This window comes from Coturnix japonica, chromosome 2 (assembly GCF_054131305.1).
Source record: "Coturnix japonica strain WE chromosome 2, WE-NBRP24, whole genome shotgun sequence".
Taxonomy (NCBI): Eukaryota; Metazoa; Chordata; class Aves; order Galliformes; family Phasianidae; genus Coturnix; species Coturnix japonica.
In genome coordinates, this window is record NC_140664.1 from 72784340 (window position 1) to 72810518 (window position 26179).

General features: G+C 41.4%; 1 protein-coding gene and 1 long non-coding RNA gene across 6 annotated transcripts in view; one reads left to right on the plus strand and one right to left on the minus strand.

The window, feature by feature from the left end:
• The first annotated feature begins 225 nt into the window (after positions 1 to 225).
• The window catches only part of ADTRP (androgen dependent TFPI regulating protein), a 29196-nt gene continuing 3242 nt past the window's right edge, over positions 226 to 26179 (plus strand). Inside the window, exons 1-5 of the mRNA XM_015854591.3 lie at positions 226 to 899; positions 7844 to 7978; positions 9340 to 9441; positions 19909 to 20024; positions 23395 to 23546. Coding sequence (XP_015710077.2) covers positions 747 to 899; positions 7844 to 7978; positions 9340 to 9441; positions 19909 to 20024; positions 23395 to 23546 — 658 coding nt within the window. The 5' untranslated portion in view covers positions 226 to 746. The remainder of the gene's footprint in view (positions 900 to 7843; positions 7979 to 9339; positions 9442 to 19908; positions 20025 to 23394; positions 23547 to 26179) is intronic.
• The window catches only part of LOC107309642 (uncharacterized), a 53164-nt gene continuing 28453 nt past the window's right edge, over positions 1469 to 26179 (minus strand). For 3 of the 5 annotated variants that reach the window (XR_014942758.1, XR_014942757.1, XR_004306112.2), the window contains 3 exons: positions 25804 to 25926; positions 8683 to 12692; positions 1469 to 7989 (listed from right to left, as the gene is read on the minus strand). This is a non-coding gene — a long non-coding RNA (uncharacterized LOC107309642). Of the gene's footprint in view, positions 7990 to 8682; positions 12693 to 18013; positions 18361 to 25803; positions 25927 to 26179 lie in introns of all 5 variants that reach the window. The other 2 variants (XR_014942760.1, XR_014942759.1) reach the window with 2 other exon arrangements.

A 26179-nucleotide genomic window follows, 5' to 3' on the forward strand; every position in this document is an offset into this window, starting at 1 on the left:
TGCTCTGGTGTTGTCACCCACACTCATGCCTCGTGTCTCCATCCCCACCGGGGTTTTGTTCATGAAGGGCTCCAGCTGCACACAGCAGCGTGGAAGAGGCTGAGCCTTTTCCCATAAAAAATGTCAACACAGTGTTTTTCAACCCAGAGAACCTTTGCCTACTAATCCTCTCAACTTCCCTCCCACCTCCCCAGCCTATTAACAACTCAGTTTCTCTTTCACTGAGCACTGTGTTTCCCTTCGGCACAAGGGAAGGCAGTCCCAAAAGCTGCTCAAAATGAATCAGAGCTGTGCCTATACCTGGAGCTACAAGCGAGCAGAACGGTGCCTGTTTTCACTCACTCCTTTGCACCACAGTCAGCTACACAAAATCGGTATCAAAGCTCCCCTCCAGACTTCTTCATTTAAAAAAAACCCAAACAACAAACCAACCACCAAAAAACTTATGTAACTCTGCAACTAATCTATGCTAATCTTGTGCAAGGCATTTAAATCCAGGGAGTAAGCCTATTCTTCCTCTCGCCCCGTCCCCCTCCAGCCTCTCTTTGCAGTAAAAAGGGGAAAAACAGAAGCAAGGTTCACAGCATCGTGAATATTCCTACCAACGTGATAAAGTGGCACACAGAGGCCTGAGTCTGCTCAGAGGCAACAATCCCTCCCTCCCTGCTGCCTCCCATGCACAGCCACTGAGGGCCTTAAAAGAAAAGCTGCTTTCAGACCGATTACCACTTGCTTTTTGCTAAAGCATGGAAATCTCTACTCTCGCAGCGTACCATTGCCTTGTTCTTGCCTGGTATTTTTTTGTCCTCTATTCGCTCGCACATCTAAGAACAGAAGAACGGCCATCTGAAGTGTTCCTTTACGGTGGGCAGTGGAAATATTTGACAGTCCTCAATCTGGTAAGCAAATTGTGTTGTACAGTGATACCAATATGTCTATTTGTTTGTCTGCCGTCTGTGCCTCAAGACATATGCAGCTGGTGGATTTGCTGCTGTTAAACTGCTTCCTTTAACGGATTATAGCCCAAAGGGAGCTCAGTGGGTGCCTGTGCTTGTGCAGTGAAATGTAGTCACAGGTTTTATACAGAAAGAGCATTGGTTGGCAAGCTGCTTGGCTTCCGAAAAGTGAGCACTCCACAGCAAGCTGCCTCTTTGTGAAAGATGAGCTACCAGAGAGAAGCAGGGCATAAAGTAGAGTGTGTCCAGCAGAACTGATGCATGCAATCTAACCCTTAACTACTAGTTAAGCAACAGCAATGCACGTTATCACGCTGCTTGCAATTTGACTTCCACTCTTTAATATGTTGCATCTCCTTTAAATTCGAGCAAGGGTGAAACAAAGCATGGCATATTGTTAATTTAAGCGTTCAGACTTTGAAAATCAGTTCAGAACATAAGGGGAAGAAATTCCAGCCTACGGAGAGATGCTCGTGACATTATTACATGTGTTTTAATAGTGCTGTCAACTGTTTGCTGCATTTCCTAAAATTACGCTGAAAAATGTAGACCATAATACGTTCTGGTTCTGCTATTATGCTGACATTATATGAAGCAGACATAAATGAGAGCGCATGAGATATTCTGAGGTTGAGTACTTGTTCACAGTCCAAGAGGTTCATCAATGACTCGTGGTGATGGCAGCAGCGGGGTGGAAAAGCTGAGCAGAGGGAGAGAGTTCCTGCAGGTGACAGATTTCAGCTAACCTGAAGGTGACCGAGGGGATGGAGGTCCCTTTGGTCTTTTGTTTGCTCTATGTGACAGTCAGAGTTAAGTATCAGTTGGAAGCCTGGCACTGGATGTATTTGTCTTTAATTTTACTCTTCAGAAGGAGACACCTCGCTGCAGTGTTCATTGGAAGCCTAAGGCGTCCCCAGCTTCAAGCAGGGCTTTTGAACACCCTCAGGGATTTGGGAAATACAGGTCCCTTCCAGCCTCACTCTTTCTGTTATTCAAGGAAATATTTGCAACCAAGTTAATGGCACACAGAGTGGCTGATACCAGCCTGGGCATCAAGGAGCAGTCAGTTGCAAGCTCCAAATGGAAGGATGAGGGTATGTGTTTTACTTCAGTCAGGATGACACATGAGTGGTTTGCTCCTGACTTATCTTCATATCAGTACACTTAGATTTTTTGTGAAATTTTCAGTGTATTTTATTTTATTTTATTTTATTTTATTTTATTTTATTTTATTTTATTTTATTTTATTTTATTTTATTCTAAAATGCCATCAATCAAATGGCCAGGATTCAACTACCTTATGGATATTCAATATTTCATGCTGGGACATCTGTCAGTAGCCTAAAACATCTATAGTTGAGTCGTGGACAAGCTTCTCCCTGTGTGCCCAGCTCCTCTCCTTTGTGTTTTTTTGGATTAAAGCTGTCCCCATTAAAGCACCAGCCATGCCTTCAGTCAAAGCAGCGCCTCCATCCTGCACCCCCAGGCACAGTTATATTGAGATCTACCACCCTGTATGCCACAAACCCCTAAAGCATTAAGTTTAGAAGAGAAAACAAGCGCCCCCCTTGCAGCGTTTTGGGAAGCAGAAATATCCATTGGAATGGGTATTTGGGTTCCCTTGAACTTAGTATCCAGTGGCTGATCAGGGAAAGGCTACATGCACAAAGACAAGACTGTGTGTAGGTACAAAATGATCTTTCCGCAGTTCTGCCCTCTCAGCTTGCAGCTTCCAGTGGCATCCAGACTTACCCAGCCAAGAAGGTAAACCTAAGCTGAGATAGCCAGTACTTATGCAAAGCCTACTTCTCTATAGGCTTCTCTATAAACAAAAATCATACCTGTTTATACCTCTCGTTCCTTCCATGTCCCGTGACAATGAGTTCCACAATACGATGCCTTGTGTGAAAGAGCGATTCATTTTGAAAGAGCTTTTCATTTTCACCATGAATTGGGTGCCCGTTTACTGCTATGTTACAATTTGATTGTCCGTCCTTGTTCACTTTCTCTTTGCTACCCATAACAGACCTCTACGAGATTTCCTCCCCTGGTTATTCTTTTCTTCAAGCTGAAAGTCTCGGCTTCTTTCATCTATCTTCACAAAGGGCCACTTCTTTCATTAAAACTTCCTTGTTGCCTTTCTCCTTATGCTTTCTAGTTCCAGGAAGGGGTAAGTAGAACAGTGGTTGAGCTCTGAGAACATCACACGTATATGTACGGTGGCTTAAAGGTGTTTCCCAGTCTGTTTCTTAACTTTCTGTTTCTTTTTTCTGATGACCATTGTGCAAGGAGCCAGCAGTGTGAGGCAGCTGTCTGCATTGAGCCCCAGATTTCTTCCCTGAAGGGCCATAGCTAATTTAGAGCCCACCATTTCAAGACATATAACTAAAGATGCTTTTTATCCTGAAATGCTCTGCACTGCATTTACCCACACACTGATTTCTGCCTTTCTATTTGATCTAGCAGTGTCCTGAGATTCTTTGGCAATTTCACAGTCAGGCTTAGCTTCAACAGGAAAAAAATAATAATACTAGAAAAAGACTTATGAAGCTTTACCACCTCCATATTCACTCCCTTCCCCAGCTCATTTATGAATCTGCTGAGCAGCTCCGGTCCCATTAAATCTCTGTGAGTGGGGACCCTTGCTCCACTTCTTCAGTCTTTCATCTCCAGTCTTTAACCATGGATTGATCTGGTACCAACTCTACGAGGGAGCTGTCAGCCAGCAGGGAGGTAGTGATGGGCTGCAAAATTCCTCTTCTGTGGTAGGCAGCCCTTCTGCCTCAGAGAAGCTGCCTGACACCCTAACTCTGCTGCATGGGATAGAGCCCACCTCTAAGGTACACGTCCCCAGCATTGCATTTCCTTGTAAAAAATCAGTGGTTACCCAGATAACTCCTTCCCTATGCCACTGCCCACAAACAGCCACTGTGCTGTGCTCCTGCACAGCTGGGAATAGGCCCAGGAGTGCCTCAGGGTGCCAGGAAGCACAGTGCCATGGAAGAGTTGAGAGGCTCCCAGCACACTGTGTTGATGCAGAGGAGCCGCCATGTTAAGCTGTGCCCTTGAAGCTTTCCCCAGAGCCATGCAGAGCTCTGGTTCAGCTCTTCTACCTCTTTCCTGCCAGGCCATGATTGCCTGGATTCTAGCATCATTCGGAAACTTTCCCAAACAATCCCTCCTACCAGTTTGGAATTGCACTTTAAAAAGGCACTAAATTCAATCCAGCAGAAAGCTGCTGTGGCCAGCTTGCTCTGATCTGCTATGGAAATATGTGAAAACATGATGATTTCCAGGAGATGGGAATGCAGTTTGACTCCCAGCTCTGCTGGAGGGATGCTGGAGGAATTTCTTCTAGATACGGTCCTCTTCGAGCACTGTGTACAATGCAGACATGTGGTGCTCCCAGGAGAGCTGCAGCTCTCACGTTCCTTCACTTTCATTTATCCATCTAGTGATCATAGCAGTGAAAACTGAGAAAGGGAACAATATATATATATATATATTTGTAGAAATAAAGAAAAAAGGAAAGTGGGTTTTGCACTAAAGGAGTTAATTGGCTGACTAGTGAACAAGCAGAAATATTAGATAAAAGCAGTTCTGTATTTATTTGTCTGTGATACAAAAGAACACAAACAGAATCATTCACTGCCTGAAATAGATGAGCTCATGAAAGTCTGCTCTCTGCCATAAATCTATTCATAAATCACTGAACAATGAGCACACTGAACCTTGAAAAACCATTAATTGCATTCCTGCCCCATTTTAGTCCATACATTTTTGCCTCTTATCACTGAAACATTTTCACTTCTTCTAGAAGCTTTTTTTACGCATTTCATAATAGACCTTGCATTTAGTGCACCTATTTTTCAGATATATGTAGGCACATGTGTCTGCACTAAATGTTGACTGTAACATCTAATGGGTTAAACAGAAACACTCCTTTGATCAGTGAAGTGGATAGAAAAATGGAAAATGGATCTGGCAAATGAAGGGTTTCCACAGCACCATGGAGTTGCATAGGGTCTGCAAAAGGAAGCAACATCTCTCCAAAAGGGATTGTCATATCCATATTCTTCCCCTTGGGTTAGTTGTTATCATTATAACAACTTATATATATCGTTAAGTTAGCTGAATGCTTCTGATCTTTGGGAAATTCACAGGACATCTGGAATAATTTCATGTCTTCATGTCTTTTTTAAAATTATTTTTTAAATCTCAACATTTTCCCAATGTTTCTCAACACTCATTGAACTGTTTGAGCTGGCAGGGACCTTTAAAGGTCATCTAGTCCATTAGTGAAGGGCTACTAGATCTGGATACACATTTTTCTTTCAGTAATAAGACCACTTTAATAAGACACTGCAAGCTGGGAGCTCTGATTTAAGTCACTGTTGGCCCATCCTATCAGAGGGATGGTTTTTGCTAGGTTCAGTTTTCTGCTCTGGAAATTATTTGTATGTCTTTCCATTGCTTCTGAAAATACAAGGTGATCACAAAGTGACTGAAAACTCATTGAATTCACCCTGATGGACGTGGGTCGAGGTATAAGCAGTACATAAAATGAGCTGCTGAGACAGAATTTAGACTTCTCCCGGAGATGCTCTTAGTGCTCAGCTAGAGAAATGGATCGGGTTACATATTTGGATGAGTACTTTCCATTCAGAAGATAACATTCTTCTCCCCTAAATAAGAGAGAATATTTAACAGACTGACATGACTGTTTTGGAACTCTCTGTTTCTTTTCAGATATGTTTATTTTAATTAATTTTGAAGGTTCATGGGGAGGGTGAAGCCTCTCTCTGTCCCATGACTAATATAAGGCTGAACATGAACAAGATAATAATAGCCCCATCCTCTGGGAACCATGCCTTTCCCTAACAGCTTTATTGGTCGTTAGTCATTATGTGTCACCAGATTGTCACCACCCTCATACTCATTTTTCAGGCTTTTTACAGAAAGTTACTGCTGGCTCTACAGGGTGTAACAAGAGCTTCTGTTTATTACCAGGCTTTTCTTAGCTCCTCGAGGATTTGGTTTTGGTGTCCTGGTGAAGCCAAGCACACGAACATGTGTTTGGGTTGTGCATGTGTGTAGCTTTAAACAAACTACACCCTGGCATATACTTCTATGAACCAGAACCATGACTTGGAGGGCTGAATCCCCAAGTGGATTCAGATTCATGCCCAGAGAAGCTGTGGATGCTCCTTCCCTGGAGGCATTTAAGGCCAGGTCGCATGGGGCCCTGGCTGGCACTGAGTGGCAATCCTCTCTGTGACAGGGGATTGGAACTGGATGATCTCTGAGGTCCCTTCCTACCCAAGTCATTCTACGATTCTATGAAGCTGTGCTGGGAACCACATTTAAAGAGCTGGATTAGACACCTTGGCGTTAAACAAAACCATGTGTGTATTTTTATATTAAAAATGCAGCTGTTCACTTTATGCTCTACAGAGGAAACATAAGGTTTTGCAGCTGATCTAGGTGATGCATCACCTCATGCTGAGTGGCCTCATGCAAGGCACCTTAGTCTCTAAAATGCTCTATCAAAACTTGCAGAAGTCCTAGTGTGAAGATGGGTATGGTGAAATCAGCCCTTCCTTCCCTCAATCCTTTTCATAACAGGGATTTTGGAAGGAGAAGTGTTGCACTAATTCTGTCCCCTCCCAAGCACCACCCTTCTCAGCTCCTTCACAAACGAATGAAGTAATCAGCAACAACTTCAGATACTTTTCTCGAAATAAACATTGATTCAGAATAAGATCATGGCAAAAGAGATCTCATCCTGAAAGCTGTAACACAGCATTTGAGCATCATTAGCTAGTCCAGAATTTGCTGTAGGCTGATTTCCCCACGTTGCATCACTTTAGTTCACTCTAGCCTTAAAGAAGAGGCTACCCCATGAATTAACAGAACCAAACTAGACTCAGCTGTCTGAATGCGAGATAGCAGGAGAAGATTTTTTCTGCTAGGCTTTGTGTGTCTGACACATCTGGTTCAGCATGAGTTGCTGCATAGCACTGTGAAAGAAAACAAAGTAATCAGAAAAAGCGGTATTGGCTTAAACCACAATATTCCGACAATTTCATACACAATTTCACACACAATTTCACACGCAATTTGCAGAATTCTGTTTTGTCACATTGCACTTACCTGATCGTTTACAAAATCCTCCTACCATCTTTCCTAAGCAGCCCTACACTCATAACTTGCATATGATTTATAAGGAAAATCATCCCACACGCACTCCAAAATTCATTAGTCATAAATGTTTTAATGCACTCGGTGTTAGTTAGTAAAGTCTGGATCTCTGCTTTCAAGCACTTGAAATACTTCCCTGAATCTCCCTGAGTTAAGCAACAGAGGTTCTGGTTTGGTGACTTCGGCAGCTGATTTTCATACTAGAGCATTCTGAACTCCTTGGCTCCTACAGCCCTGGGGTCAGCTGCACTGTGAGTACCCAGAGAGAAGACCCCGCATTGACTAAACCATGGGAGAAGCTATCAAGGAGTTCCCTTACAGGAAACATCTCCTGGCATATCCCGAATTTTGTTTACTTCTGTTCCTCCTCTGATACACTGAACATAACAACATTAACATATAAGGCGCGATGGAGCTGCTTTCAACATGTCCTCCCATTCCTCGATCCGAATCACATGACACATCTCTGTTTAGTCTGTTAAACGAGATACCGTTGAAGTTATCTCCCAAACTACTTTATTTAATCACTTTCAGTTAGTAAAAAAGATTTAGCCCAAAGCTATCTCCCTCACGCGGGCTTGCAGCTCGCGAACAACACAGCTCCCTGAAGAGCAAGAATGGAGTTCAGTAAGGAACATGCTAATTAAAGCTGGATGAGTTTCCCTCATTAGATGTAATTACTTTAGTTTTTGCAGGCTGTCTTCTATGGGGTGTCCTTCCTGGCTGATGTCTTGAGGCTACTTAAGGAACTGCGATGTGCTAAGTGCGTAATTTCCAGCAGAGACCTTCTTTTCAGCGTCCTGGCTTTTCCAGTGTCCACAGTAAGTAAATTCTGTACATAAAAATAACATTTACATAGATGTGAATAGAAAAACAAGCATGTATGTCAAACAAATAAGGATTTTAGACCTTCTTTTACCATTTGAAAACAGATTTAGACCACCTAGCAGAGCAGACAGTATAAGCCTTTAGTGTCCATGATTGAATACAAAGCTTCTTGTGAAAACTTTAGGCTTGCTGTCCCCGAATGAACAGAGATTGACCCCAAAGGGTGAAGTCTAACCCCTCTGTTAATCTTATGTCCCAAATAGCTTTGGAATGATCCACTTAGGGCATTTCTCAAAAGGGCAGCATGGGCCAGGAGAACGAGAGGGTTCTTGGGAGACAACAACACCTCAAACCTCCTTCCCTGACTCCAGCATGACTTACAATAAGCACCAGAGAGATACAGCTTCACAGGACATTATTGTCATAGCCTACATCAGATTCACCATGGACAACCTACTCCTTCACAGACTGGTGAAGGAGTCTGATGCTGAGTTTTAGAACCCATGGGATACTTAAACATGTGGGTACCACTGTGTGTGAGTGAAGCCTGTAGTCACCTCTCAATCTCACAGGGCTGAGAAACATTGCTTAAGTCTTGTCCCCAAGCAGCTCAGCCAGCTGGCTCACTAAAGAAATTCTGCCAGGGATGGAGACTGTGGGATGGGCTAATTTATCTTCTCTGCACAGCGATATTCACCATGTGCTGTCCTATCCCCCATGCATCTTCACCAGCACGGAGGCACAACATAGCCACATTCTTCCAGCATATTTCCAGGTGACATGATGTATGCTCAAATGCAGAGCCAGGACAAGAAACAGCAAATCAGCTTCCAGCTCTTGGTAGCTGACACCAGAGTTTGTTTCCTCCTTTTCAGTTCTCCTTTATTGGAAAAGATGGGTACCCACCACATTGCTTACACCTGAAAATTAGAGATTAAGCTTATGAAGTGTGAAGGTAGAGTAAGTTTCAGGTGAGCTGCCTTAGCAAGGTCTGTTTTTACTTCAGTACCGAGGAGTGTGGCTTGACAGCACATCTCTCAAAGATAACTTCTGGACCATCAAAAAAATCCCATCTGCAAAGGGAAGAAACATTTAAAGTTAATCACACATTCCACAGAAATGTCAGTGCTGTCAGTTTATAAAAGGAGTTTTCTCACATTATCAGCACAGAACACTGCACCTCAGTGTAAATTCTTTATGTTGTAACATGCGAGATACATAAGATTATGCGGCAACACCACCATTTTTCATATGGGAGATATTTTACCTTCTCAAAAAAGAAAGCTCTATCCAAATCCCATCAGTTCCACTTCTCTCCTTTTGAAAAGTCTTCCCTTTTGTGTTTTGTTTCCAGTTTGTTTCTATATCCTTTTGGATCCTGTATACCTACAACCGAGAGCTGGTTTATCCCAAAAGCCTTGATGGAGTCATTCCATCCTGGTTAAATCACACCATGGTGAGTAACAAACACCCCTGCCTCTTGCACAGCAGAGAGCCTTGGCAATGTGCGCCCCACCATTGCGTTGGGCATCTTTCCAGAAAAGTTTTACAGCTTCTTCTTTCTCACCTCCTCCTTCCTGCTTATCTGACGTTGATGTTGAGCTGTACACAACAAACAGATGCATGTGCTCCAAGTTGCCTCGAGAAGCCTTTTAGCGCACCAGGAATGTCAGTGAATCATTGCTTGTCAAACCTCTGAAGCCAATGAAATGATGTGCAGTCACAGGGAAGAAAAACCTTCTCTGTTTATTCTAGCTAGAAAAAAGAAATTGTTTCTGCAAACAGAAGTCTATGACATACAAAATGGCTGGGAGTATAACAAAGCGTTTCTTAATTTTGTTTTAAAAAAGGTGAAAGAACCAAAGAACATCTGACAGCTCAACAGCTAATAAGCTAACGTGTGCACAGCTTTGAATAGCTGAATTGAAATGATTGTTTACAGATTTCTAAAAATACTTTCCAGATTTCTCCTTCATTTGCTCTGGCTGTTTTTATGATGTGTTAAATAATCACATATTTCTCATCAGTCAAGTGTAAGGAGGATGACAGTAACATGGAAACCGTGGGTGGATTGTAAGGTCAGGGAGGCCTCATGGGGCTCATGGGAAGGGGGAGAGAAGGGAGAGGTTCAGAACTAGGCTAAATCAGAGGAGCCAGAAAGTATGAAATAAGTGCACAGAAGTCTCAGCTTCACTTCTCTCCGGACTTCATTTCTTCAGTGCACCCCTTTTCAACCCAATGCAGCAGCTCTACTGTGCTTTTAAGGTAAATTTGCTGAGAGTTCTGAGTAGCCCTTTGGTTGATACGTGTTTTTGAATGTACGTGTCTGGAATCCAAATACACATAGGCACGTCCGCACTGCTGATATCCGACTGATAAACAGCAGCCATCGTGCACTTTTAACCTTATCACCTGCTCTCTGCCCACCAATCTATCTCCACTGGGGCTCTTAAGCAGCAGTGCAAACCTCTGAATAGATGGAAAAGGGCACCGTTCCTTCTTAAATAGAGAAAAGATTCCTTTTGTCCTCAATATCATACTGGCTTCAGGTCCAGAATTGAGCATTGGTGGCTGGCTGAATTTTAAAATCTTCCCAGTAGAAGATGTACTGCGGAAAGGGAGGATACAGGATGGTGGTGAGGGGAGACGGGCTCTGCTTCTTGTTTTAATCCTGGTGCACAGCTGAGAATTTGCCCTTTCCATTTCCACATTTGTTTATGACATGGAAGGTTGAGATCTGCAAGAACTTGCAGTTTTATTTCATAAGGTAGAAGTATTTGCAGGAACTCCTAACATGTATTCATTATAACACCTTCCTTACTCTACCTACATCTACATTTCATAACAGAGTCATTTTGACAACAACAAAAAGCTTTTCCATTTCGGAAATGTCAAAAACGAGTGTTAAAAAAGGAAAACAATTCTTCCTCAAAATTATTTTGACGAGAGAAACTTCACATAAAGCAAACCTCTATCACAACCTGGTATTTTATTTCTAAAGCTCTTAATACACCGCAGACAATCTTATGCTTGACAGGTTCTGGGTGGTACATTTTCCTTCCCTTAGCTATTGAGTGTAAGACATCTGCCATGAGTGCAGACTGATCCGTGCTATTGACAATCCGTGTGTTTTGGGACACTTCTTCATCCTGGGGCCTCTTAGAAATCATCTGCACACCACACAGCAGTAACATGCACTGCACTGTCCAGCTTGGAAGAAGTCAGATAAGCCCTCCAAAAGAAACTGATAGAACTACCTCTTCTTCCTCGCTGTGGAAGCAGGTGAGGTGTGTAGCAAAGTTCTTATTGCCAAAGGCAAAGATTCTAATAATGCCACAAAAACGATTTGGAAATAAATCTTCAGTGCCCTTCAGGGAAAAAAAAAAAAAAACAAAAAAACAACAAAAAAAAAAACCCTCTCTTTTAGCATTACAAAAAGCTTTATTTCCAGCCCAACAGCATTCAGGTCTTCAGTCTTAGCTGAGGTATTTCTTCCAACCCAAAATACTCACTGGGAAGATGGGGGAGCTACCAACATTTTAAGGGGCAATCTCCCAGGTACTGATTGTCAAGCAGATGCTTTTTCTTTGGTTCAGTTTCTTGCACATTGCTATGCTTTATGGCTCTGGGATTACAGACATTTCACAGCAGATTGAGGCAGCAGCTATGTGACTTTGGTGGAAAAAGACATCAGTGTATCAGCAATATACGTCAGCGTTGTATCATTTGCAGTGGGAGTTTATCTCAGCCTATTTTAACATGGTAAATAGGGAAAGCATATGTTGTTATGTAACTAAACAGTGAGCCTAAAAAACAAGCGTACAAAATCACTTCAGGAATATGAATCTTCTCGAGTCCACAGTGATGCTTCAGTGCTTTCCCTGCAAAAAATGAACTAGCCACTTATTTTTCTCACATTCCCTGCTCTCAGAGTGGGAAGTTGTCAGCGCCTTCCCACCAGGTAGCCAGAATCATCCAGTACTTCCATTTTAGGCAAGATTTAACCATCTCAGCTGAAACATTTCTTATTCTACAGAAAAGATGGCTAATGCAGAAAAGAATCTTACTAATAACTGAGGGCAGCCCAATAATTCAAGCTACCTGGGGTTCTCTTATAGCTTTCTACTGAGTTTACCCCACAGGCTCTGCCTCAGTTGCATCTTCCATTTAACTGGGATAACAATGCTGCTTTTGTACCGAGCTTTGAGAATCACAGAAGAAGAAAAAACTACTACTTACATCTCTAAGAAAATAATTGCATTTGAACAAGATTTTTTTACTAGACTAAGACGGTTGGGACAAAAGATACACTGGTCCATTCGTCAAGCAAAATTGTTTATTTCTTTCCCAGTTATCTCTTTTCAAGCAGTATCTGGATACTCTCCAGAAGACCACTAACTGCTGGAGACAGCTTGGATTAAATCATATGCATGTATTATTCAACCTAATGGTAGTTTAGGGGAATACCACATTTTGAAGGGGCTGATGGAATTGGATGCTAAACAAAAAAGGGCAGTGTAGGGTCAGAAGAGATCACTCAAAAATACGTCAATGTTGAGCAGATGCATTTCCAAAAATGGAAATACTATAGTTGTGTTTCCATAAAGGAGGAGTTTTCTTTTCTTTTCTTTTCTTTTCTTTTCTTTTCTTTTCTTTTCTTTTCTTTTCTTTTCTTTTCTTTTCTTTTCTTTTCACAAGTCACAGTTCCTGTAAAACGCAAATTTTCTTTTTAAAAAAATACATTTTCCTTTATTTTTAGGACTTGGCTAATTTTAGCTATCATTTTCCTATGCTATTACGTAGCCATACTACCCCATCTCCTTGGAAAAAAAAAAAAAAAAAAAAAAAAAAACCAAAAAAACCAGCATTTTAGTGTCCTAGGCATTTTAATGACACATAGTTATGAATAGTTACTGTACTGAAGATCTTGTAAGCATAACAGCTAGGAATTAAAAAGGAGCAATGATAAATGGAGGCAAAGCAAAAAACACCTGGCAGACTCTCAGCAAAGTAGACAATAGAAGCCACATCATCTGAGCCTTTCAAATACCCTTGAACTCTGCTCTGGTGAAGCTAAAATGTCAAGGAGAAACTGAAAGTAAAAAGGAAATACAGGGGGGTCAAAGAACAACTTGAGTGCCCTGACAGTAAAAATAGTATCAAGACTTGATATTCTTCTCATCTTGGAGCTTGTCGGCGTCTACAAGCTGCTTGTATCTAGCTAAACCATTGCCTTTCCTATGTGGACACAGCCACACCAACAGAAATGTTGTTGTAACAGTATGGCTTACCTCCATCTGGAAAAGAAAATGAGGTGTCTGAATGCAATTCACGTGTATGAGGGTACCTATGTAGACTATTATATCTTTTAATACTTGAGGAAGCTGCTGTGACACTGACCAGCCTGGGGGATGCCAAACCACTGTGTAAAGCAGAACCTGCTTGTCCAAGTCATTCCAGTTAGACTCCTGCTCCACACAAGAACAGTTTCATTTTTGGCCATCTCAAATAATTCTTCTTGCAATTGGTATTTAATGCTTAGTAACTTTTCTCACTTACACAAGAGACAAATATTTCAATTTGTTTGTATTTCATAGGATCTCAATTTTAAGCTGTCTGGCACCTATGGACGTTCATAGGCTTCCAATTACATTCAGCTTTTGGCAAAGAAGAAGAATGTGTGCATGAGGGATATGGCATATTAAATTAATCACCCTACACAGTTTAAGTGCAAAGATGCTTCATTTTCCCCAGCACTACATATATATCTTTTGAAGTTCCCATTTTTGTTGAAATAAGCTCATTTCCTCAGTGAGAAAGTATGTGTTTCACAGACACATGTTATGGCAGGGTATCCTCCCTGGCTGCTGCTACTCTGGTGCGCACAGGTGCACTCCTCATATCCCACCCTGAGAAGGAACATCTGGATAAAAGTATTCTGCAGTGAAGGATGTCATCTCAGTCCCATGTCAGCTTCCATCTGCAGTGCAACATCAGCTCCTAGACTATGCATCTAATGCCAGGCAGAAATGCAATTAAAATTCTGTCCTTGACACGGATACAAAACATTTGCTAGTAAGCATCCAGATATTCAGCCAAGACCTTGTTTGCAAAAAATGCCTACAGGAAATGTCACCTCGGATACTTCTTTATCTTTGATCTTACAGTAGGTCTGATGTTTCATCCATTTTCCCAAACGCGCTCCCAAACTACCTACATGTTTTTGAAAACATGCAAAAAATAATGCCTTTAAGATGAGCATGAATAGGCTCAGGAAAGGCAAACATGGAGAGTAGCTGAAGTTCAGTGCAGAGTGCTGCTGGACTTAAATAGAGAAGTAGCTTCCAATTCACTTGGTACCACGTCTGCTCATAATAGGGCTCCTTGTATTTCCTACTCTATCTATACAAGTTTGAATAGTTTATGAGTTCTTGAGCATGGCTAAGATTGTGAGAGACAGCTGAGAACTCCAAGAGAAAATTAGTTATGTTGTTAAATATCTTAATGAGTATCTTAATGAACAGCGCTGCTTAGACCTTTTCCCACTCTAAAAAAAGAAAGAAGAATTAAACATGGATGCGGGCAAACTATAAAACAAGATTTTAACAGAGGCATTTGAATGAAGAGAGTATTTCTGCAAGATCAATCCAAAGAGGGAATTTATCTCAAGATGAAGCCATGGACGTGCCAGGATCCAGAAAGTTATGAGGAGTATAAAACTAAACAGTGTCTATGGTGACAGGAAGCCATTTAGTTTTATTATGAGAAGACACAAACATGGGTATCTACCATGAATGGTTTTCAGCTCACAAGCACCCTTGGGAATTTGTCTGGAAAAAAAAAAAAAAAAAAAGACGGGCAATTTTTCAAAAGCACTTAATGGTGTCCAACTGAGCCCAATTAAATTTAGTTTGGCCCGTGCTAAATGTTTGTGAAAATCCCTGCTAAAGTCTCACATGTTAATGAAAAGCAGACACAGAGGGTATGTAAATGCAGACAAATGAGAAACAAACAGCTATGGTCAGCCGTGGCATCATTTCCTTGACTCTGGAGTCAAACAGGGTCAAGCTGAGTCAAACTGAAATGCACGCGTTAGGCGTGTGAGTGATCTCAGCAGCTCTGGGGAGAATATTCATGGACGTAAAGCTCAGCAAAGCTGGAACCTGCAGCTGAACAACAGCTCAGACCAACCCCGTCTTCTTAGCCCTAGGAAACTTGCTTTTACTTATACTCTCAACGGCACAGCAAGTATATAATGTTGAATAAACAAACACAAATTACTCAAATAACATGTACTGGAAGTGAAAATTCCATGTGGTCTTGCCCAACAGTGGAAATAACATCCAGTGAGGGCTGTTTATCTCAGTTTAAACTCATGAACCTGAAATGTATCCTAGGAAACAACTGACAACATAGGGGCAGGAAACAAAAGAAGAGAGAAACAGGAAAATGTTTTAATTTCATCGTTCTCTGTAGGAGACAAGATAGCACGCCAATATTTCAGCCAACAAGCAACATACATTTAAGAAACCCTTTCCCCTGCAGTCAAATGCCAAAGTTCACGAGCAAAAAGAATCTACAACTTTATAATTAGGTCAGATTCACCTGAGTTTGTAAGAATAAGAGCAAGGAAATCAAGTCCAAGCTGAATACCCTAAGTGACAAAAAGAGCCACGGAAGACTTTTCAGTCAAATGACTGGAAAGAGAATTAAAAAAAAATAGATGCTTTTTGTAAATAAAATAATGATTTTTAAAGTCCCATAACCTTCTCCTTCCCACTCTACAAATAAAATAATTGCTACTCAGAATGCTTCTATCCTTACTAAACTTGTAAGCTAAGAGCTTTCCTCGTCAAACAGAGGTGGTTAGACAAGTAAATTAATACTTAAAAGAGCAGAAAAATAAGTACTAGCAGGTTTCCTACCAAGACAAAAAATGTCTCTGTGATTCAGTTCAGTTCACTAACAGCCAGACCAGTACACACCACTATTGTTATACCCAGTTTTCCATACCTTGCAGTAAAATAGTTTATTCTCCAAGATAATTATTTTTGACAGTTTTGCTGTTTATACATGAAACTGAGAAACTGTTAATTGAAATAAAAAAAAACAAAAAACTGAGTCACTGTTTCCAGCAGTTTTTGCCAATGTTTTGATCTGTGTCAATCTGAGCTTAATTATTATGTTTTCTTTAAAGAAAGAAGCAAAACTTCGTGTTTGAATTTGGCCCCATACCGATGCTGTGCTCTTTAGACAAAGCATAACTAAACAGGGTTGAAAGTTTGCTTAATGAACTGTGGACTAGAGACCAGTGGTAAAAATAATGAGAGGGAGAAAAAAAACTACATCATTTTTGAGGAGGATGTGAAAAGACTTTAAAGCCTTTCAGCAGATATGATTAGCTATGATACACAGCCTATCGCTAATGATGCTGCCAAAGTCAGCGTCTATCAGCTATGAGAGGGAAATCATCTGGAAAGCTAACGGAGTGTCATAGGCAAAGGGCAGGCTCTGCGTTCTGTGGCAAGCTATGCTTTCCTCTGGTATCCGCTGTATAAATATGCGTCGTGAGGAACTCATCTGCTCTTGTAAACATGCTGTTATTCAGTAGAAATTCCACTGTGATTTTACCACTCATGGACAAACTGGCCTTGGCAGAAACATGTGAAGTCACCAGCAGACTCTGGGATAGCAGAGACACATTCTCCAGGCCAGCAATTGGTATCTAGGTTGAATGTGTAAAGAAAAGAGAAACTTCATACCCAAAACCAAAAGGTTAAACATTATCATTCTGAATGTGCACGAACTAACTGAGAAGTATCTGTCTTGAGAAGTTATCTGCATGGCAAATATAAATGGCCCTTGACAGCGCATCTAGTTAACATACACAGTGACCTTCTAGCTAGGAAAAGCTGACAATACACGGCTATGTAAAATTGGGTTAATGTATGGCAAAATATGTTTAGAAATCTACAATGATTTGTATAGAAAACACAACACGCACATTAATAAATTCTATACCAATGTCATTATTAGACTTGGGAGGAAAAAAAAGCCTTCCTACACTACAACAGATTGCTTTCTTTTCATTTTATCTTTTTTCCTATTTTTTTTTTATCTTTCTCCTTTTTCCTCTTCCAAATCAGGATAGATCCATGAGCTGAGAGAAACTGTTCACAAAACAAGAGGCAGGCGGCCCTACTCCTGAACAGCTTTCCTGCTCTTGGTGGTGGCAGTACTCTTCCAGCAAGAGGGAAATTCATCTTCACACCCTTACAGATCAGGCATAGAAGAAATCTGAACTTGTTCCTACCTCTAAACTCTTGTTTATTTCCAAAAGTACCCATATTTTCAGCTTCACTAGTGACTTTCAAACTTTTTTTGATCTACAGGCCCCTGAGTATTTTCTCTATCTCTTCCAATAGAGGAGGATCCACCAAAAAATGAATAGTTCAGCAAATCAACATTTTCTAAATCAACAGATAATAAAAGGTCTCTCACAACCACGGCAGGTTTCCTAAACTTCCCCATTGCCAACACATGTTAGCGTAGTGGGCTTGCCTTTGCTACTACCAGCTTGCTGCTCTCTGTGAGTGTAACAGAGAGCATTGCAGTCTGATGAGGTCAAAGTGCTGCGGTGGGATGTCTTGAGCCATCATTAGACTGCGGTTGGACTTGATGATCTTCAAGATCTTTTCCAACCTGGGTAATTCTATGATTCTATAATCATCTGATGGAAGCAGATGAGAGAAACTGAGAGATTGCAAATGAGGTGCCTTTCTCTCCTCTTTTTCTTTTCCTGTGGAATCGCCATACTGTAAGACAACACATAGATGCATGAATTTAGATAAAGGATTGTTAAACAAGTAGAAATGCTGGTGGTCATCACCACAGAATCATAGAATGGCCTGAGTTGAAAAGGACCATAATGATCATCTGGTTGCAACCCTCCTGCCATGGGCAGGGTCACCAACCACTAGACCAGGCTACCCAGACCCACAGTGGTCTTAGTGTGACTGCATTCTTACCAGAAAAGGAGACCCCCTGTTTCTCCATGCTTTCACCCTCTGCTTCTTCATTCTTTTGCATCATCTTTAGAGTCTGCATGATAACCCTTGGTAAGCCAGTTCAGTTTGTAAAGTTAGAGGAAAACTGAGCCAATCATTCTTGGTCCTACCTGTGATGGATATGGAGAACGAAATCATCACAGTCATGGCTGTGCCAGCATCTTCAGTCTTTAAAAGTCTCTCCCATTTTCCTTTTCTCTCAAGATTCAATAATGAATTACTACCAGCATTTGGACTGCTTTCCCATTCATTTGGTCTCTTGTCATTTGTGCCATTCTTTCTCTGGGTATGTTCCAAATAATTTGCCCCTGTCAAAATGGAGTGTGCTTGATGAGAGGTAGAATGCAAGCCAAAATCTCATCCGTGTCAAATAGAGTAGAACAGTAACTTCCCAACTCTTACACACAACTTTCCTGTTAATATGCTCCCAGAGCATCATATACTTTTTCTATTAGAGCAGCATCATACTGGTGAATTGCGCTTTTTAACTGTTCACTCTGAGAACAAAAAGCCCCAAACTGAGGAAGTATATAAAATAACCCTTACCTGAAAACTGCTTTAACAAAGCATTATTTCACCAGGTCACTAGTACTAAATTCTTCTCAGTACAGCAAAAATACAAGCAGAAGCAACCAGCTAATAGTTGTTAAAAGTGTTTAAGTTAATTAAAGGACTAGAAAGGACATCTCTTGCTACCCTAAGGAATTCTGTAGGCTGTTGTACGTCAAATGAAAACCAGAACTTATATCCACTTTGCAAAATGGGCAAATCCATGGTGAATGGCTAAAGCCTGATTGTGAGGATGAAGAAGTTTTCTATCATTGCTGTCTTCCATGGGCATCTCATTTTCATTTGAAGACTAACAGCTGCTCACTCATGGAAAAAACAAAACAAAACAAAAATAACTACCATTAATGCGGCAGTATGCAGCCTAATGCATAGATTTTGGAGTGAAAGACAGTTAAAGGGATTATATTTGAAAAGAAAGTGTATGCACTGGAGGCATTTTTCTGGTTAAATTAGTAGAAAATCATTTGTACTGATACAACTAGACCTCTCCCATCAACTGTCAGGGTCAGAGAGCTGAAGAATGTATTTGTGAAGCAGAACAGAAGAAAATATTGGTGCCAATCAGTGAGAGAAACCGGAACATCAAGTAAATCTTTTCTCTCTGTTTTCTCTGAGAAATGATAACTGAGACAGATGGGTTGTTTTGGTAGTGCGACAGCCAGGTATGAATAGCAACTCCCGGGAGCACACTGAAGGTCTTGAGGGAGTATGTACAGTCAGCTGTTACTTGGCAGCGACAGACAAAAATGGATGTCTGCCTCTTAAAGAAATAGATAAAGAACGTTTTCATCCATGCTGTACACATGTGCATTTAGAGATCAATGTGCGTCTAAAGAATTTCATGTGTACTTGTGGTATCTCATACTACATACAGCAATAAATCTTTGATACCATACTACCATATCTTATACACAGCACAGTTTCTGACAAACATATATATTGAAGGTAATAGAACCTCCTCCTCTGGGCAAGAGGAAATGGCATGCTATGCATCCAGCAGGTTGAGACTTCACAGGAGAAACAAAACATTACTAAGTTCAGTGCTTTTTTCCCCTCTTTTCTCTGTTTTTTAAATCTGTGCATCTTTCTCTGCTGTCCTGCTCACCTTCTCCCATCAACTACCAATGAAACCATTTGTTTAGTTACTAGGATTTTAATTGACTAGTTGGTGAAAATCTTTGCAATAGTTTTCTCCCATTGTACCATACCCTTTGCCCACATGCCAGCTCTCGAGCTTTGTTAGCAGCGCTGCAGCCACTCTGTGACACACTCTGTTTTCTCCACAGCACACAGCTGTATTGCCACTTGCTCTCCTGGAAATCCTTGCCACACCGCATCGCTACCCAGCAAAGAAGAAGGGACTGTTCCTGTTAGGATGTGTCTCTTTTCTTTATGTCAGTTGGTAAGAACCACGTACTTTAAAACACATACTTCAAGTGATCTGCTTTGTAAACCAAGGCCACGCTCTACACTTATGCTAAGTTCCCCCTCAGACAACAATCTTGCCTGTGGATAAGACATTTAAACATCAGGTGGTGCTCACGAAGTTCATTTCCAGATGCAGACAGAGCTGGTTTCCTCCAACTAAGTACAGCTCCTGAGGCTGCACCTGGTATCCCCTGCTCTTTCACAGCCTATTTAAAGAAGACCCTACATTATCAGAAACATCAGCTCTCAAAGTCTAGGAGCCAGGGGAGCAGGAAAGGAGCAGAACTCAGCTTGATATTTCGCAGAAGCACAAGGCTGGATTTAGAAACTTGAGTTAGAAAGTGATACTCAGAGGCAGGTGCAAAATGATGGGTACTGAGGAGGCATCTGTACCATTTCCACATCCATCTCCACTAGTAGACACCACCTACATTGCCAGCTATATGCCCAATTTTATCACTACCTTGTCCAAGAGGGATCCTGAGAGAATAAAGGCCATCTAACAGGGCCTCACCCTGTCCATAGCCCTCCACCCACCTCCTCTATGTGCATATATACCCCTGGAGCTGGGTTTGCATCCATTCCTGCTCATAGCATCCAGGTTATGGGCAGCTGCCTGCATTTCAGATCACTCTGAGACTCAGTTCTGAAGTGGATCTGCATAGTTTCAGAGTACACTCACCCAGCGCTTTCTGAGAAGCAGTTGGAACCACACAGGGATCCAGCCTTCCCACTTCCACCCACCCATTAGGTGAGAGTAACCTCAGCCCACTGAATGAAACAGAGGAACAGAAAATAAGCCTCACAAATGAAACACTCCCATGATGCGAGACCCATAGGAGCGGCTTTGGAAGCAGCAGACTTTAGCTCTGTGTTATGCAACTCAGTTTGGAGCCATTTATCCTAATCCAGCCCACAGCCTAATACTATTACAGCTGTGAGAGACGTGTTTCCCTGCCAAGTTCTTTCCAGTCAGTTCTGCCTCATGCCCATGAGGAAGCCTGAAGCACACAGGACTACCACCCCCCCCTGGCTCCCCAATTAACAGAAAAGATTTTCAGTCTGTGTACTGAAATCTTAACATGTACACATGTTTTACTGTTACCTGATGATTAAATAGACCCTCTTGGGTGCCTTATGTTTCACAGTCAACACAGAGTGTTCCCTAAAAGCCTCATTTTGAGTTGTCACTCAACTCAAAATTATTTGTTGTAATCACACTGTCCGTCCTCTTGTATCGATGGGCTGAGAGCTGCCAGGTCCTTCCAAGGCAGTGAGAAATCAAGCAGTTGGTGACTTCTTGCACCAGATACATGCCTCTGATAGCTTTGAATACCCATAGGATTAAAAAGAAAGGGCAGCTTCCAGCTAAAGGACATCAGGGCCAAGAGAACTGCTCAACATGTTAATTCTTGCATGGATGGATCTTGCATCTCCTGCCTTATTCCTGGAGCCATCACATTGAAAGCGGTGAGGAATATATAAATTTCAGAACTGTCAATTTAAATCTCAGAAAGGAGGTAACAACAGCGAGCTCTTTCCCATTTCAGTGGCAATATCAATTTAGCAATAAAGATCAGGACAAAATAAATCTTACTCTTCACAACGGTGCATGCATTTTTGGAGAAAAGATCAAACTACCAATGTAAGGGAATATAAATCATTACAGATTGCACACCATCTATAAAGACCTAAAATACACACACACACACAATCTAGACATTGATGGCTTTCTTAAAATATGCCTATATTTCATCTCTGTTAGGAATCAAAACATTTTTCTTTTACTGCATACTCATTTTCAGTTCATAACCTTTTAATTTTGCATTAACCACTACCTCAGAAAACTCGTATGTGGCCAATATGTTCTCCTTCCATTCTTCCCATTCAATAATTTCCTAGGGAAACATCTTTATTTTTCCTCCGGTGAATTCAGAGCTTCCATTAACTTTAATGGATGGATGACAAGAGGACAGGGTAAACCTCTTCCTTGCATCAAGCTGCCTTATCAGGCTGCTGCACATCACTTTCCTCCAGTATCTGTACACTGTTCTCAGTCTCACAGCAGTTTGGTGGCTTTGGTTATACACAGGTTGTTTTCTCAGTCTATCTCCTCCATAACTCTGGGCATTGTATGGTTTTAAATTATCACTGTAAAAGCTTACTAAACATTGAAATTTGGTGAAACTAAATGTACAGAATAACTAATCCCTGAACACTGCACATATGTTTAACAGCAGGTTGTTGGGTTGTGTATTATGAAATCCCTAACAATAAATAAATAAATAAATACATCAGCCATTCTGTGGTTAAAATGAATAAACTCATGAACCTGAAGGTAGGTCCCAAGATGAAAACCCAGCTACGCACAGCTTCCATCAGGTCAGAAAACTGAAAGTGCTTTAGTCCTTCTGGAACGGTCAAGTAATTTTTTAAGTTCAAGATTTCCCATCAGGCACTCCAGCCAGCTAAATTAGATCAAGACAATCTCGTTCCTCATTATATAAAGGTATTTTTCACTCTGTTTTACTATTTGAGATGTATTAAGAAAACAGCAGCCCACTTGCTGCCATCCACTCTTAGGAGCTGTAAGCAATGGAATAAATAGTATCAGTGAACTGGCCACAGGCACAGGTCTCCTCTTGAGAGAAGAAAAAGGCAGAAAGAGAGGGTCTACATCAGACATAGTTAACTTCTTTTGCATTTGTTCCCTCTTCCAAACCAGCACCTTGCAATTGGTTCTAGAGCAAAAGAGCAAAGTGGTTACGTCTCTTCCCTACCCACTTGTTCCTCCTTTAATAATTTTGGACTAAAAGAAAAAGTGCAAGAGAATAGCCCATGCCCTGTCATCTCCTGAAACCCCTCTTCTTGCTTTCAAAAGCAGCATTCAACATCAGCAGGATAGAGAGAATGAGAAACAGGACCTCTGTCACCACAGACCCTCAGATTCTGGATGGGGACTGAAAAGTCACAGTAACTAAAGAGGAAACGCCCATGTAGGAGCTTATTTGAACAAGCCTCACTTCTATACTGAAGTGCACACCTGTATTTCTGAGCATTTTGCTATTTTACTGTTGTTTTACCGTTTTAATAGCCAGTGCCACTAAGGTGACAACGGAACATCACGTATACTTCAACCTGCACCAAAATCCATCTAATTTAGCAGTGCTTCAAGCGTGCTTCACAGCAAAGAGCCCAAATGTTGAGAAGATGCATCAACTGCTGAGCTAATTTTCTCTGTGTCAATACTGTTTTGATAACATGGCACTTAAGAAGCTAGAAATCAACAAGGGATTCTTCTAACTGAATAGCCCTAACCAAACATTGTTTCTCCTCTCACCCAGGGTCCTGTGGATTTATTTTGTAACAGGAGAGTGGGTATACCCTCTCTTTGCTTCATTCAGTCCAGCTGGGCTCGGAGCCTTTTTCATCAGTAGCCTTGCCATCATCATCTGTTTCTACAATTTTGGAGAGTTCCTAAACCGTATGATATGGGGTCAGTCCAATTTTTATTTATTATTATTATTATTATTATTATTATTTCTATCCATATGGAAAAAAAAAAAAATCAAATGAATCTCTATGATCACCAAGGCAGGTGGGAAGAGGGATACTCAAACACTGGTACTGGGGGTTACATTGGGATAGAGATTGCCATGTCCTAAATATTTAGTAGAAAACAGAACAAACCAGAAGGTTGCCAACTCTACCAAGCAAAAACAAAGGTCTGGGGCAGTTTTCTCCAATGTGGCTTGAGAAGAGCCTCTCACCAGCATAATCGCTGTATTTTGAATTCCTTCTCAAACGGTGGTTCAGAGGAGCAAAATAGCTCTGCCTAAAAGTTACCTATGTCACATGGTGTTTATCAGACTCGGGAACAGTTTACTACCGATCTATAGGAAGGCGTTAGTCTATCCAAGCGAGAGCTCTGTGAGTGTAGCAACTGGGGAGTTTTAATGGGCTGTTGAAACATCTCCCTTTGGCTTCAGTAGTGGCATGACCAGTAAAGCTTTAAAGAAAATGAAAGTCAACCTTACTTGAATAAACGAGCACTTAGGAAAAATGATGTCTCTTAGAAGGACAACAGCTGGAGGAGGAAAGAGTACCAATGTAGCTTGAGAGTCTGGTATGGGACTTTATTATTATTAATTGTTTTCCCTTCTGGTTGCCTCATTCCTTTTTCATTCAAGATTAAGTTTTTGAGGATGAAAGCGTTTCTGTCAAGAAAACGTGTGTATTTTATTTGGGACAAATGTGTGAACATTTGCAATTTCTTAAACTAGATCTTTGATGAAAGAAAAAGCCCTGCAGAAACACCTCTGAAAGTAAATAAGACAACCTCCCTCTGTTCTCAGGGAGCATTTGATGCCTGATCCATTTTGTGAAGTCTCACATGCCTGTCAAGCCAAAGTGGAGTGTCTGTAGCTCGTCTCTCACCAGCCGTACCCAGCTACCTCAGAGCAGCAGATTGAATTTCAAATGTGCTGAATAACCAAGTTCAGTGGTTCATACCTTTGCAAACAAGGCACTTGCTCTACATATCAAGTCTGGAAATTTTGGCTGAATCCTAGGCTTGAATAAATATGATGCACGATGAGGATTCTGAGTAACTGAAAACAGATCTGCAGGCACTCAGCACTAGTTCTGGTTAAAGAGGCATTGCATAAATGGCAACCATTACTATGAGTAATTTCTGACCTCTCTGTTTAATCCAAGACCACAACACAACCACCACAAGTCAGCTTAGGTCTTGTGTTAGACATCAGGTCTCATATTAGTCAGGAATCAGATTTTTTTCATCAGTGACTAAGTAGTAGCAATTTCAGGTCTAGAGAACTGCAGAGGATATATATGAGTGCAGCATGCATGATATTCTCTGCTGATGTCTAACATGCTCTCACAACCCACGGAGGCCCTCTCCAGGTGCTGATTCTGTCTCTCCATCTATGTTTCTCACTTTCTCCCTCTTTGTTTAAATGCATCCTCAGCTGTTTACCTCCAGGACTGATGGCATTCCCTAGATTTACAGCACACTGATACAAAAAGCTGCAAGCTACACCCTAATAGATGGTCCCTCAGTGGCATCTGAGCCTGCAGTATGATTAGATGGGGGCTTTGGGAGTGATAACATCTCAATGAGCTCCTGCCCACCACCTCCAATTCTTTCCTACTTCACCACGCGTGCTTCTTGTAAGCAGGGGTTGTTTTTAACTCAGATCATTTTGGCGATCCATTTCCTGACTGTGTCCACCCAAGAGAAAGGCATGACTTTCTTAAGCTGGTATTGATAACAAGATCCCAATAGTGTTGAAACACAGCCAGAGGTAAGGTATTCCAAATTACAGTGTGCCAGAGTCTTAATGTATTCCTGACTGAAACAAATCTTCTGCTAAGTGCTGCCAGAGTAAAAACAGCTGCAAATAGAATGAAGATGCAATTCCAACGTACCTTCCTTCTTGCAGCAAAAAAATGCCTCCACCTATTTTTTTTCCATCCTACCCTTTCCCATCTCACCTTCTCATCACAGTAAGAGATGATACAGTTAAAATAAGCCATGGAAAAAAACACACACACACATGAAACAAAAACAAAACAAAACCCAAACCAACAAAGCAAAGCAATTTGCAGTGGGAATGGACAAAACCTGCCTGGGCTGCTGCTGGCTGAGACTGTGCCTAGAGCAATGGAGATAAGCTGTGCTTATTCAAAGAGGTAAGAAGTGATTAACAAATAGCTCAGCTAGAGCATCACACCTGGTCTCCTGGAGGACTCGCATCCTGTGGAGAACTGTAGACAGCAAATGAAGCTTGTCCCACAGCGCTGTGCTCCATAAGGACTCCGCCATGATCCTCTGTAGCTAAAGGCCACCACCACTTCTGCCAAAACAAAGAGCATTAGCTACATAAACAGCTACTGTTTTTTCCACCCATAAACGTATGTTTAGCTCCAAATTATTCCAAAGTCCAAGGATAGCGACTTTCAGCTTAGGGCATGTCATTTCAAAGCTATGTCCTGTGCTCCACCAGAAAGATGCAGCATCATTTCTGCGAGCTAAAAACGCAGGCTGTTTAATAATATAACCTTGTTTTTTTGCCTTTTCAGAACAGCCCAAAGATGCCAGATCCTAAA